The sequence below is a fragment of the Nannospalax galili genome, unplaced genomic scaffold, assembly GCF_000622305.1.
Source record: "Nannospalax galili isolate Female #2095 unplaced genomic scaffold, S.galili_v1.0 scaffold553, whole genome shotgun sequence".
NCBI classification, from domain to species: domain Eukaryota; kingdom Metazoa; phylum Chordata; class Mammalia; order Rodentia; family Spalacidae; genus Nannospalax; species Nannospalax galili.
The window spans coordinates 2,209,971-2,225,072 of NW_008336313.1; the positions used below are offsets into that span (position 1 = coordinate 2,209,971).

Here is a 15,102-nt window from a genome sequence, read left to right on the forward strand (position 1 = left end):
TCTGGGCTGGGTGTGGTGGTGAACACGTTTAATTCTGGCACTCCAGAGGCAGAGTCAGGTGGATCTCTATGAGATGGAGGCCAGCCTGATCTATACAGTGAGTTCCAGATCAGCTGGGGCTACAAGGAGACCCTGTCTCAAACAAAAACAACCCCTCCCCAAAACCAAACCAAACCAAACCAAAACCATTTAATCAGGCTCATGCTTAATCCTTTCAGTGCCTTTCACCTTGCCATTCAAATAGGATGTGCATAATAAGATAAAACAAATTCTTTCCCCAGTATGGAAAAGTGCAACAACAGGTCCTCACTCTGCTGTCACTGTTAGCTGTGGTGTCTCTCTGGGGGAATTAATCTGCCTAAGCCTCAATACCACCATCAGTAAGACAGGAACTCAAGAGCATCCTTATCATTTGGGGGAGTTTTATAAGGGTTGAATGAGGTAATATCTGTAGTGACTTACCGATGATAAGCACTCGAGTATACAGTTTATTGTGTATCAGCTAATTACTATGATTGCACATGGTCTTAAAAGGCAGTTTATTTGGGTGAAGTGGAATTATATTTAAACTGCTGGAGAGGCTCTTTCACTGATTGGCAATGTTCTACTTAACAGAATTCTAGGCACAAATCTAGGAAGAAGGAAAGTCTCATTGTTAAGAAAAACTTGGAGACTCCCTATGGATCCGACCGTAACCCTAAGATGGGAAAAGGGCAGAGAGTCATCTGAGGTCATACAGCAGGTGGAGCGGGGAGCAAATGTAGTTATCTGCTGCTTTGAAAATGGAAACACGAGGAATCATGACTCTGACACCTCGCAAACTGAGACTGAGGAAAAGCACATAAAAATTTCAAAAAGATCGACATTTGCACTTTGACTTTCTAGTCACTCAAAACCATTAGTCTTCTTTCAGAGGTAAAATGTGTCCCGAATAACACCCAGGGAATTTTCATTTTTAGTTGTAGATATATCACATCAAGCTTTAAAGGATTAAAAATTTAATTACTGATAATTGTAAGTTCCAATTATGATAAAACTCAGACTAACTACTAACAAGAATTTGTCTTTAAAATTTTATAAAAATATGGGATTTGAAGAGGAAAACATACTTTCCATGTTGCCAAAATAAAACAATATGATTTATCCTGTCTATCTAGATGAAGCAGAGCTTTTGAAATCACAGCATTTAGGAAACCAGTTCTGGTGAACCAGAGCTTAATCTTATTTTAACCCATTGCACTGTGAACTGACTACGAACCAACCCTTTCTGTTTGGATAAAGAGAACTTGATAGCGAACCTGACTTGATAGTCTTTGATAACTGAGACCCTTGCATTGTTGAAACATGAATTCTTACAAAACACTGAAATCTCTGTCCTTGACTAGAGCTTATGGTGTTATTTGACCTATTTTCTGAACAAGAAGGGATGCATCCCATTGAAGTTCTGATTATTCAAGATTTAATTTTGAAATCACAGACTCTGTTCCATTTCACAAGGATCAAGTAGGGTATCATAGACTTTCTTCATAGTTTCAAATTTAGTTCTTGGAGACATGTGAATAATGTTAGAGACTATTGAAATCTCTACTGTTAAATACATTTCTACAGTATCAGCAAAATTATTCTTTCAGAAGAAAAACTGTATTTACTAATTCATTCTAAATCTATATAAAATATATATAAAGAGAAATACATGAGAACCAGCAATATTTACATATTTTAATGTTTTGTGTTAATATTCAATGTTTTTCCATGAACTGATTACTTAAAAACATTTTAGGTTCATATGCTGGATAAGTCACATCATGTGCTAGGTGAGTCCCCATCTTCTTATTCTCCATCGGTCTGAATGTTTTAAATTTTCCCATTTTATGAGATTTAAAAATTTACATTTCTCTACTCGGTTTCAAAACCAAACCTAACATGAACAAATTAATTAGTTTGTTCAAAAAAACTTCACCACCAGGGCACTTTGGGGAGGTAGGCTAGAGCCTGTTTTAGCGGGAATTCTTCCAAGGCAAAATAGGTCGTGCTGTACATTTTTCTTTTTGGGGTAACAATCATTTGCTTGAAGAGTACAAAGACTAATGTAAAAAGTTCCACTAGAAACAATTGCCAGTCACAACCTCATTTTAAAGGTAAGACTTAAGACATTTAATCTAAAATTTAAAGGAGTTAAAGATTCTTGTCAATTAGAGTGACAAGAAAATGGAATTTAGCAACTAATGATACGCACTGTAACTCAATTTCAGTTATTTGATAGGATAGCTTAGAATAAGAGTTGTTCTATGTTTAAAATGACTTACTGGAAGACTTATGTTTTTAGACTTCAGTGGGGGACATGAGACTGCTTTGATTCAGTCCTGCTGGGCAGACCTGAAACTATAGCATTCACTGAACTTTATCCCACTTCCCTGCTCTGTTCTCCACTCTCCAAGATGGTGAAGATCCACAGTTTTATACAATGAATCCATCCAAAAAGACAGTTATTGGACAACAAAGTGAATAGAACTTAATTTATAAAGCTTATTTCTTCCTTCCCCAAAGATATACATGATTTAAAAATTCTCCTTTTGGATTTAAACAGGGAATTAAAAATTCCCCCCTAAAGTTCTTATTCTTAATGTTTTGATTCTTGTGGATAAAGGAGGTTTCACCCCTCCCTGCAGGATGAGACAGACCTCCTGCCCCCTCCCATCAGGTCAATTGTGCAAAAGTTTCAAACCAGTTCAGCTACAGAAAGTCTTGAAACTTTAAAAATCATAATTTTGGCTCTAGTCTGATTATTCAGCAATCTCCATATATGCTAAACTGTGGAGAAAGGGGGAACTAAGTAAGATTTCAACATCCTCTTTACTCTTGAATATAATTTAATATACTTGAACTTTAAATATGAATCACTTTTCCTTTTTACACAAGTTATAAAAATAAGAGGCCCTGTTTACACAGTTCGCATTTTTTATGAAATTTGCAGTTTGAAAAAAAAGCTTTTTAAAAAGTGGTAATGCTTCTTTTTGAATGTGCTGTAACCTTAGAATTTTTTTGAAATAGTTTCTGAATTTAACCCATTAAACTGAAGATAGAAGTGTTATTTAGCACTAGAGTAAAATATACTAAGGGACTGAAGAAAACTAAGTTGCTTTTTCTTCTGGTTCCATCCAAGTTTCTTTGTGTGTGGCGCCCCCTTTATGACAACTATCAATATTATATTTAAATTTTATATATTGACAAAATGCAATCTATCTCTGTAAGCATTGTGCCATTCAACAGTACTACTATTAAATTTACATACCACAGTTTAAATTACATCCATTTCAGGAATGAAAAATGCTAAAACTCAAGTGTCTTACTGCCTTACCGGAATGAAGGTACAATTTACAAATACAATAATTACATTTTAAAACCATTAACAATATTACACCTAGAAGTAAATACTATGGGACCAATCATCATGGTACTGTATGTGGGAAATCACTGCTGAAAGCAACAGAACTTCAGCTGATAGATCCCAAGTGCAGACACTGGTTTGTTTTGATCAAACCAGAATTAAAACCTGTTTCTCAAACAACAGTTCTCCAGTGCACGAATCTTCTAAATCCTTGCACAAGATTTTATTAGTTATCTGCCAAGTATTTTCCTGTAAAAAACAAAAGACCAAAAAAGCATGTCTGTAGGTTATCTACTAGTTCAATAATGTGATCATACTATGGGCTCTATTCTTCCTGCCCCACCCCTGGGAACCCAGCTTTGCACACTTGGGGTGTGATGCTTTCTCTAGTGGCCTTGCCTACTTCCACAGACAGTTTGCAGAACTTTTGGGTTCTGCCCAGATAGACTGGGGTATTTGTTCCTGCATATCTGAAAAATACTAATATAATTTTTCCAACCTAGTACATGTTTTAGAGGGTGAAGGGAGATAATCAGTAATTATATCAGAACAACAAGCATAAAAGTTAGGGCTTAGGAATGGAAGGTATAGCTGAATGTACTGTGCTTGTTTAGAGTAGGCCAAGCCCTGGGTTTACCCCAACAAGCCACTGACAAGTATAACTGTGATTGCCTTACTACTGAGGCCTTCCCCACCTCCATAAAAGGTCTGTTGTCTATACCATACTTAGTTCCCGGGCAAACTGTTCTTATCTGTAGACTAGACACCTTAAAAATTATTTATTTATTTATTAATTATATGTGTGCACTTGAGTGTACATCAAGTACATGGAGTTGATTGCAGGAGCCTACAGAGTGCATTGGATCCCTTGGAACTAGAGTTACAGACTCCACATTGTTAGCTACCTTGTGGGTGCTGGAAACTGAACCCAGGTCCTCCACAAGAGCAGCAAGTGCTCTTAACTAACTGAGCGGTCTCTCCAGCCCTGAACTAGGCTTTTAAAAAATTATATTTATTTATTTTTGTGTGTGAATTTATCTATATCTATATCATCTCTATTTCTGTCTCTATCTATCATCTATCTATCTATCTATCTATCTATCTATCTATCTAAGCATACACATGCCATGGTGTGGATGTGGAGATGGAGGACAACCTAAGAGGCTTAGCGGCAAGCACCTTTACCTTTGAGTCATTGTGCTGGCCCCAAACTACAAACACACACACACATACACACACACACACAATTATTATTATTGTATGTGTGTATGTGATTGTATGTGGGTGCTTATATGCCACAGCACATGTGTGGAGGCCAGATGACTACCTTTATGTTGTTTCTGAGGCTCAAACTTAGGCTACGAGGCTTGGCTTGGCAGGTACCTTTACCTGCTAAGCCATCTGGCAATAGATTCTTTTAAAAGGTTATTATGGTAAAATATAGGTATTCCTAGATCTCAGCTTAGCCTGACAAATCTAAAATCTAGGAAGTCTGGTTGGAGTACTAAAACTTCTCAAGGAATCAAGTTTCCCATACCTCAGGCTTGTCACAATTTTTTTTTTCTTTTTTATCTTTTTGAAGGAGGGTCTCCCTGTAGCCCCAGCTGTCCTAGAACTCTCTATGTAGACCAGGCTGGCCTTGAATTCACAGAGATCCACCTGCCTCTGCCTCCCAAGTGCTGGGACTACAGGCGTGCGCCACCAAGCCCGGCTATCACAAATTTTTATGTTCTCCTTCCTGTTTAAAAAAGTAGTGCCAGGCATGGTGGCGCATGCCTTTAATCCCAGCACTTGGGAGGCAGAGGCAGGTGGATCTCTGTGAATTCAAGGCCAGCCTGGTCTACATAGAGAGTTCTAGGACAGCTGGGGGTACAGGGGGGACCTCCCTCAAAAAAATAAAAAAAAAAAAAAAAAAAGTGGTAGATAAATTCAAACACAAGTGAGTTTTTCTTATTCGGTAACATAACAGCAGCAGGATTTACCCCATGGACATCAATGCAAAGATCTATATTGTGGGAATGACTGGACTGTTGGCCCAACATGAGAAAAAGAACAGTCCAGGGTAAGCAGCCAGTGCTTTCTCAACAGGAAGTCCTGTTCATTTGTACTTCATTCTGTGATTGCTTTGCTTTCTGATTGGACTGGGGGATGGAAGTAAGGAAGTAGGAGATGATGAGAAAATCACATCCTACTTTTCTGCTGGGGGAAGGGTGATTTGGGCAACCTGATTTTGGCTAATGGAACTGAAGCTACCCATTTACCTGCAGCAAACCTCTTCTTGATGAGTGAAAACCGATACCCTGCTCCAACAAGTTCAATGTCGCAGCCAGAAAGAGTGCTTCCCTCACTTGTGAACTGTACAACCAAAGGGGAAGGTTTGCTTGGGCCTTCGGATAGCTGAAACCTCGCCAGTAAAGAACCCACACCTTTAAAAGAAGAGTATTGTTACAAAAGAGCAATCAACACAGTGTTATGCACCTAATTTTGAAACTGTATTTGAGATTTAATGTGCAAAATTGGACAAGGTTAGGAAATTGTATATGTCTCAGTGACAAAGTGACCATGAAAGAATATCGTTGAAGACTGAGAGACTGAAATGTACTGTGAGCAACTGGTAAAAATGTAATCCAGCAAAATGGTACTTCAAAATTTTAGGTGTGATGCCTGGTAGGCCACATCCTTCCCAACTCACAAGTAACACTGGAGGGAAATGGAAAAAACATCTACAGGGTGCCCGACACAGAATGGACATGGCCTCTATCTGCAAGGATGGTCTGTGAGAGAGAGGTCTTGGTGGGGAAAGGAGAAAAGATCTGCCGAAGAACGTTTTGCTTTTATTGATGGAAGTAAGTAAATGCAGACATAAATGAAACTTTGTTTGTTTCTAGTGCCATGTGACTTCGTGTTCATAGCTGGCAGGTATCTGTACGTTATTTCAACTTTCCATGCCAAATAAAATAAGCTTGTGGTTCTGTTACCTCCGTTCTCTGACTTCTGGGAGATATCAGGAATTTTCCACAATATTCTTTGTTGTTCAGCATTCCTAAAAACAAGATAAAGAGCTTTCACTCAATAAAAGCCACATTTCCAGGTAGTGTTAGTTTTAGTTCTGCCTACCTATGGGCCCGTATACCCATAAATTCCCCTGTCCCTGTCCTTATTCTAACTAGTCCCAGCGATGTGAGATAAATGTTTAGAAGGCAATACAGAACCTAGTGAAAAATGTAAACACATCTACTGGGAAAATAGATGAAAAATATTTGTTGATCAATTAATTTAAATAATTTAAACAGCAGTTGTTTGCTGGCTGACATTCATTTTAAAGAAATATTCTAGTTTTTGTTGGCATTCATGTGGGAAAACAGTTTTTTTTTTTCTAGAACAGATGACTTTGGCACTCAGGATTCACTCGGTTTCTAGGCTCCTCCTCTGCCCAGCAGGCCTTTTGACAGTCGAGCAGCCTAAATGAACACTGTACCCTGAGACTCTCCTATGGTTAGGGTCCTGCTTGCAAATGAGGCTGCAGTTTGGTTCTGAGCTTTCTTGCTGTTTCTCTGGCCAGCAATTAGCTAATTGCTTCAAACACAGGGGTCCAGTCTGGCCCCCAGTTTCCAGGTGTTGAGAAGGGGTTAAGGAGATGCCAGCAGGAGCTTTCTGATCCTGGCATTGCACTGACAGGAGTCAAACTGGCTTGATCCCAGGGGGTGGCCAGCTCCTCTCCAGCTCCAATGTCCTGCATGGGCCAGTCTGCAGTGCTCTGGCAAGAATGCTCTCAGAGGTGCAGCCCATAGCTGGCTCCTCTGGTGCTTCCACCATTGGCTAAGCATTGGACTCCCTGGGTTCAAGTTTTTTCTATTTGGCAGAGCTGCTGTATATTTCTGTTTCTGCCCCAGGTCCTTCCACAGGCCTGCTGCAGTCTCCTCCCACAGGAAACCCACGGGCTAAAAAGTCTGCAGTCCCTTAGCCAGAAGAAGCCCTTTGGCGGTGGGGAGGGCACCAGCAGCTTGTTACCAGACAGCTGGGGGAAGCACGGCCTGGAGCTTAGTCACTCCTCCATCTATGGGGACCAGGAACTGCACGTTGTTAAGGGCCACTGCGGTAGTCATCGCATCCGTGTTGTATTTGTAATCTATGCGCAGGTCCGTGCTCGTGGCTTCACATCGCCAGTTCACTGCCAAGTTCAGAGGTGTGGACTGAATGCCCTGGGCAGACACCTTGCCAAACAACAGGAGAGAGAATGTGTAAGCTTCTACTGTTATTCTAGAATCAAACCAGAGGCTATGATTATCCCCCACAGGAACGGGCTTACATGTCAGAGTGTCATGATATTGTTTGTGCTGTTCACAAACAATATTCCAGTGAAAGCAGGCAAAGTTCGGGTGCCATGGCAGGGGAGCTGGGTCCTTGAAGTAACTGTTACAGTAAAATTCGTTAAGTCCAGCCGTGGAAAGCCCCACAGCACTTCAGAGTTCATAGTGTATTTACTGCCAGATAGGGAGGTAGGACAGCATATTGGTTAGGAGCTGAGACCATGAAACTGTACCGTCCTGGCTGTGAGTTCTGATTCTGCCACTTAACAAACTGATCTTGAAGCAAGTCACTAAGCAGCCTCAGTTGTGTTCTCACTTATACAATAGTATTACCCGTTGGGTTGTCAGGAAGACTGGAGATGGAGCATAGTGTCTAGTATGTAGTGAGGAATTGATGCCTTAGTACACGTTTACTATTAATATTCCTGAATATCTGCTCTTTATGACAAACCAATGAAGTAGACAAAGCTAAACTTTGAGATCTGCCAACATAAGGACTTGAACCCAGATCCTCTAACGGGAAGAACTGCAGTCTACACAGTCATGTTAGAATCAATAATGAGTTAGTTAAAACACGCTTAAAACGCTAGGCTTCAATGATTATCAAAAATCTTTCTTAAGACAGTAATATCAATCTGAATTCCAGGTCTATAGTAAAGAATTGAAGCTATAATCTCCCCATTGCTCACTGTGATGGTGAGCAGGTCCCTAGTATTCAGTACATCTGTGTGTGCTGCAGGGACTGTGTGGGTGGTGTCTTTGCCCCTGAAATTTTATTCTTGGAGCATGAGTCTTGGCTGAAAAATATATATGATACTCTAGGAAATGTTTACATATTCTTATGCCATGGGAAAAGGTTTTGACAGGGCTGAACTCACAAGGCAGGTTTGGTTGTTGCAAAAACATGCCTGGAAATGTATTCTTTTAAAGGATAACAGGTATAACCTTTGATGGCAATTTTAGCCAATAACTAGTGCAATTCCTTTAACGTTTACATGTTGTTAACATTACAGTCCTCTCTGCAGATGAACTTGAAGTCCATAATCTACAGCAAGCCAACACAGAGCAGTGGCTTCCTCTCCCAGTTTCTGTACTTTGGCCTCAGTGGTAGTTCCTCCTTCAACAATAGCCCCTCTGTCCTGGCTGTGCCTTTTCATATACGAATTTGTTCTTTGAGTGCCTTGGTTTTTGTGAGATGTGGTCAGTGGTCAGAAATTAAACACATTGTAGTTTGAGGGAAATTGCACAAAACACTAAAATTGTGTATCCTCACATAGTCGAAAAACAATAAAACACAGCCGGATAGCAATAATATCACCTGCTTGTTAGTACTGTATTATCTATGTCTAAAGATGACCTATTCTCATAGAAAAACATAAATGTCAGATCATAGATGGATAGTTGATTTCTAGTGGTTCCTTTACAACAATTTAAATAAGTGTTTTTTCAAGCCATGGGGTGCATTAGAATCACTTGGAGAACACACACACACACACACACACACACACACACACACACACACAAACCCTACCTGGATATCCCAAGCCTATTAACTAAAGTCTCTGGGGCTGTTGGTGTAAAGGGGTTACATCTCTAAGCATGTCTATATGCTTCCCTAGATACACACACATTCAGAATAGACATTTATCTGCAAGTTCCCTGCTGACTGATGAGTGTCTAGATGGAATGTCCCAGTTTCTCTGGGATGTTATTGGTGGTCAGCAATTAAATATGCTGATCATCTTAAGAAAAGTAATCTGCACATATTCAATGTGCATACTTAATGCAAAAATGCATTAAAAGTGACAAGAGTACAAGTGGCTGTGAATCAACAGGGGCTGTAGTATTTTATCTGAAATCAACTTATTTACTAGATCAGTAATAATGTGTATAAAGACAATCCTAGATGAAAAAACTATAGTTATTCTCATATATGATATTTCTTTGGGTCAGGAGTCTTCCAATATGGAATTAATATTTTTAAAATTTATGTATTCTTTGAGAATATTATATATATGATACATTGTGATCCTGCTCACTCCCATCGTCAACCCATCCTGGGGCCCCCTTCGACCACGTCCCCCTCCGAATTTCATGTCCTCTTCTCTTTTGTCATAATCCACTGAGTCCAATTAGTGCCCACACATGGACAGGTATAGAAACACCCACTGGAGCATGGTGACCTACCGGGGGCATACCCCTGAAGAAAACTGACCCTCTCTCCCCAGCAGCCATCAACTGCTAAAATCAACTCAGGTAGGATTTCGTAAGCCCCAGCCACCACTGAACAGTTCCTAGCACAGTTTTATTAGAACTGTTTCACGGAGCTACCATACTAGAAAAAAAAATACAAGTTAGTTTCACTTAACCACCTAAGATTAAAGTTTGAGAACAGTCATGCTCTTAGAATAATCATAGTGATCTAGCTTATTAATACCAAAGGCCTTAATTATGTGTTTTTTCATAACTTCGGTTTTGAGGCATACTTCTATAATTTTTAAGTGAAATTGCTCACCTTTAAGTTTGAGAGTTTGCCTGAATCTTGTCATCACTAGTTCCCAGGTGGTCATTTAAGGCCCCCATTTCTTAAAACCATAGATTTTCAATAATAGTCAACAAACGATGCTTTATTTGCTTTTAGGTAACGCCAGTTACTTTAGAATATACGTTAGTAATATGAAAGGGGATATGCTGACCATACAAATAGGCTTACCTGATATTTGAGCATGTCCACATTATAATATGTAGCCTGGGGTTTTTGTTCAGAGACTTTCTTTAGGTGAGTCATCAAATTTGGCATGTTTACCCAGAATTCCTTGGAATGGGCATCATTTTGTGTATTATCACTATTAAGTTGGAAAGAGAGGAAAAGAAAAGATTGAGTAACATCCTATAACCATCATTACTGCACAAGAGGCACCTTACTAGATTGCTGTCTGTGACAATGGTACTTTACATCATCCCCAGGTTGATTTAGAGCAGTGCAGTCCTACATGGTATTCCATAAGCAGATCAGTTCCCAGAGGGAGGAGGTGTCTGTTGCTGAATGTCTCTGTCCGGTATTATTAACCCAGAATGATGATAATGCATTCTTTGAAGAGAGAATTATTTCTTTATGCATACTTAGCAGCCCTTCCTGCATCACCTTAATTTTATCTAAATGAATAAGTTAATGCAATTAACTTTATGCAGCTGATTTTCCTTTGAACTGATTGACTAATAGTTTTCAGAAATTAACCACTTAAAGACTTGGCCAAACTCAATACGTTGGTGCAGATCTATAACACTAGCATTCAGGAGGCCAAGGCAGGAGCATCACAAGTTTGAGGCCAGCTTGTGGTACAGAGTGAGACTTGGCTTAACTGAGAGGGATGATAGTAACATCACCAGGCTCTTTTCCAGCAGTCACGAGTCCATCGAAGAGTCTAAGAGCAGCTAAATAAGAAAACCCACTTCACATACAAGATGGTCCCAGAGTTTAATAAGGTAGTCATGATAGTTACAGCAGAGAACAGAGTGCAGTCTTAACTTTCTAAGCAGCTTGGTATCTCTGTGGAAGCTGGTACCCAGAAGCCTGTTCACTGACCACTCGCCTGATCTACACTGCAGCTGCTTTTCTTGGTGTGTACAAAGCATCTGTGGTGAAGGAGTAGCTGGGTCCCATGCCCTCTGGGCTGTGCCGACCCATGGGGACACTGTGGGGAATGAAGAAACAAGAGACATGTACTTATTAATGGAAAGAATAGAGAGCTTCAGGGAGAACAGCGAGGGATCATTATTCAGTTTGGGCTGGTCAGTGGGGGTGGTGAGGGCAGGGGATGATGAGGGAAGCAAGGAACAGAGAGGACGTGGGAGGCACCTGAAGAAGCAGAGGGTTGTACTGCAAAGTGAAGAAATGAGGGCGCAAAGCCCCGGCTGAGGCAGGACTCTGCTTGCTTCTGGTGGGCAAGAGTTCCAATAAAAGGTTTAGGTAGATGCTCAGAGCTCAAAGGTAATGGTAAGAAGTTGAGATTCTGGGATACATGTAGCTTGAAGCCACTAAAGTGCTATAAGCAAAATACAGTCTCATAAAATGCACTGGAGCGGGCAAGATTGGATTCAGGCAAAGAAGCAATTGTCACGGCCATGGTCCAGGGACATGATGATGGTACTTGCTCAAGGCAAGTTGCAGGAAAGGGAAAATGTGGGCACTTTAGAGAGAGACTTTTAGATGGAATAGTCACACTTTGTGATGAGGAGGAAGTTGTCAAGAGTAACTCCTTGCGGCTGGAGAGATGGCTCAGGGTTAAGAACACTGGCTGTGCTTACAGAGGACCTGGGTTTGGTTCCTAGCACTCACATAGTGACTTACAAGCATCTGTAACTCTAGTTCCAGGGGATCCATTGCACTCTTCTGACCTTTGCAGGCATTGCACACGTGCTGCACTTAACATACATGCGGGCAAAACGCTCATACACATAAAATAAAAATAAATTTAAAAAGAATGACTCCTTTTGTTGCACTCACTGCAAACAAGTATTTGGCACAGATGATCATTTCAACAGTAGGAATACAAGCACATTTGTAGGGTACCAAATGCATGCACGTACAATAAAGATATAATTTTAGGTATGAAATATGAAAGTGTACCTTTACACAAAAAAATTCACACAGGCTTCCTTCATATGATTCATGTCAACCATGACTGTTATAGTGAAATTGTTTCACAGGAAAGCTTTTCAAACTCAAATGCCATAAATAGCCCATTATTCCATATAATTTGATTTAAAAAGATGTTAATACAATGAAAAGATTTTCCTACTATTGGGTTCATTGCATACCATCTTCATCAACTGTCTACTAACAATGAGTGAAACAGGCAGCAATTCATTATCAGCAGCACAGTGCTTCCTTAACCACTTTAGAAGTTGGCTAGTGGAGCACATAACTGGGTATGCAGACACACACACACACACACACACACACACACACACACACACAACTTCACCCACAGAGAGCTGACAGCACATAGACTTGGTATCTGAATCTACATGCACATTGGCATGGTGGTGTCTTAGCTACAGTGACACTCTTGCAAGGGTATATTCCACATCTAGACACAAAGTGTAAAACCACTTATCTCTTTAAAATTGTATACAAAATCATATTTACCAGCAGAGAAGTTGGGGATTTGGCAGGACGTGCTCTAACCTGCTGAAATTTATCACCCTGAAAGTCAGAGCAGCTGGAGATGGGTTGTTGGCAAAGTGTCTGGTGATGCCAGCAGGAAAGGACAGCACCATTTCTCCAGTAATCTTAACGATGCATCTGAAATACCAAATACAGGAGAAGAAAGAGTGGAAAGCAGGAGGAAAAAATTTGAGTGACACCGCCAAATTCCAAAATGATTAAAGACAAACGCTTATAGTTCCCATCCCAGCCCAGATCATTTCTTGCTTTCCTGTGAACTCAATGGGAGCTGACTGTTTTAAAAGTCTTAGTCATAAAAAATAAAATTTATTTTTAAAATTAGCAGTAGCTTCAAGAACTTGAAGTGTGAACTTTAGGGGACTTGAGAGATAAAATATCCTCCCATACCGAAGTAGTAATAAGGAAAAAAAACGCCAAAGTGGCTTTAAAAAATGTATTCCTCTAGTGTGTGTGCATGAGTGCATCTGTGTGTCACCGTGAGCGTGTGGAGTCAGAGGACAACTTGCAGGAGTTGGATCTCTCCTTCTGCCTTGTGGATCCTGGGATCAAATCACAGTCATCAGGCTTGTTAGCAAGTGACTTTGTCACTGAAAACCCTGCTGGCCCCAAAGTGGCTGTTTTGTTGAATGTGTGATTAAAAAGAAAAGCATAAAGTCTACACAGGTTGGTCTCACAAAAAGGGTACTTCAGTCTTGTGATTTTTTTTCACTTTGATTTCTGTATTCTGGCTGCATATTTGAAGGTATTAAATTGCACAACATTATCATACCTTACAGGGACTTATTTTAGTTCTTTGAGTAATGTGATTAGTATATTTTTCATACTCAAAAGTTAGTTGTCCTTCTCAATTAGTTCTTTAGTCTGTTAATTTGTCTATCTTTTCATGATTAAAATCAGCCATAGAAGTTAAAACACGATGATAACTTGGAAGGAAGAATAATCCCTTTTAAGGGCTTCATGGAGGTATAATTAAAGAAGACAAATTGTAGCTATTTATCATTTAAAATTTCTTACAATAGTATACTGTAAAGTCATTTAACAACCAAGGTGAATGTTTCTGTTGCCCCTGAACATTTCTTTAGTCTTCCCATAATCCCTCTTGTCTAACTTTGCATTCCACACCTACTTACTAATATGCTGTGTTCACTCTACATTACTTTTCACTCTCTAAAATTTCATATAACAGAGATGTGCTTCAGGGTGGGGGCTGGCGTGTCTCCCCAGAGGATTTTGTCCATGAGGTTGTGTGCACAGGAGTTCTTGTTTTTCCTGCTGTGTGCTGAATGGATACATCACACCAAAACATCCATTCACCCATTGAAGAACGTCAGGTCCTTTCTAGCTTTGTCTGTTACAAAAGTGTGATCAGTGTATGCACAGGTGTCTGTGTGGTCGTGCGCTCTCGTTTTTCTTGGTGAGTATATGGAAGGGATCACTGGATCATGCGCTGGGTACACGTTTATCTTTAAAAACTGCCCAACTATTTTTCTCTTTCTCTCTTTAACTCTCTTTCTTCCTTTTCTTTCTCTCTTTCTCTCTTTCCCTCCTTCATCCCTCTCCTCCCTCCCTCCCTCCTTCCCCTCCTTCCCTCCCTCCATTCCCTCCCTCCCTCCCTCTCCCTTTCCCTCTTCCAACTCTTTTCTAGAATGGAAAACACAGCTCTGTGTGAACATTTCAGTTTGTTCACATCCTCATTAGCACTGGTATAATTTGTCTTTTTAACTTCAGCTATTCCAGTTGATGAGTAGTGAGATCTCATTTTAACTTGCCTTTTAAGAATGTCTAAGGTCCTTAAGATTTTTAAAAAAAATTACATTCATTTATTTGTGTGGTATGTGTACATGCACATGTGCCACGGAGTATGTGGAGCTGGAAGACAACTTGCAACATTCATTTTTTCCTTTCATCACATAGGTCTCAGGGACTGAATTTGCATAGCCAAGTTTGGTACAAGTGCCTTTACCCTCCAAATCCTCTTGCAGGCCCGTTAGGAGCTTTTCATGTACTGATGTGTTATCTACTCTAAGGACACATCTTTCCAAATTCTTTGCCAAGCTTTTAAATCAAGGTTTTTTTTTTTTTCCTCTTCTGAATTTTAGATTTTCTTTAAACATTTCAGGAAAATATAGTTTATCAAGTATTTGATTTTCAGAGTTTCCCACCAAGTCTGGGGATTGTGACTCCTTTTTCCTAAGAACACTTCTGAGGAGCAA

The 15,102-nt window shown here is 40.0% G+C and overlaps 1 protein-coding gene across 15 annotated transcripts in view; it reads right to left on the minus strand.

Annotated features, from left to right (window-relative positions):
• Positions 1–1,682: 1,682 nt before the first annotated feature.
• The window catches only part of Sgip1 (SH3 domain GRB2 like endophilin interacting protein 1), a 236,787-nt gene continuing 223,367 nt past the window's right edge, over positions 1,683–15,102 (minus strand). For 5 of the 15 annotated variants that reach the window (XM_008831039.3, XM_008831040.2, XM_008831042.2 and 2 more), the window contains 6 exons: positions 12,851–13,006; positions 10,412–10,544; positions 7,400–7,602; positions 6,367–6,431; positions 5,650–5,814; positions 1,683–3,637 (listed from right to left, as the gene is read on the minus strand). In XM_008831039.3, the coding sequence (XP_008829261.1) occupies positions 3,615–3,637; positions 5,650–5,814; positions 6,367–6,431; positions 7,400–7,602; positions 10,412–10,544; positions 12,851–13,006 (745 nt within the window). In that variant the 3' untranslated portion in view covers positions 1,683–3,614. The remainder of the gene's footprint in view (positions 3,638–5,649; positions 5,815–6,366; positions 6,432–7,399; positions 7,603–10,411; positions 10,545–12,850; positions 13,007–15,102) is intronic. The other 10 variants (XM_008831044.2, XM_008831043.2, XM_008831045.2 and 7 more) reach the window with 3 other exon arrangements.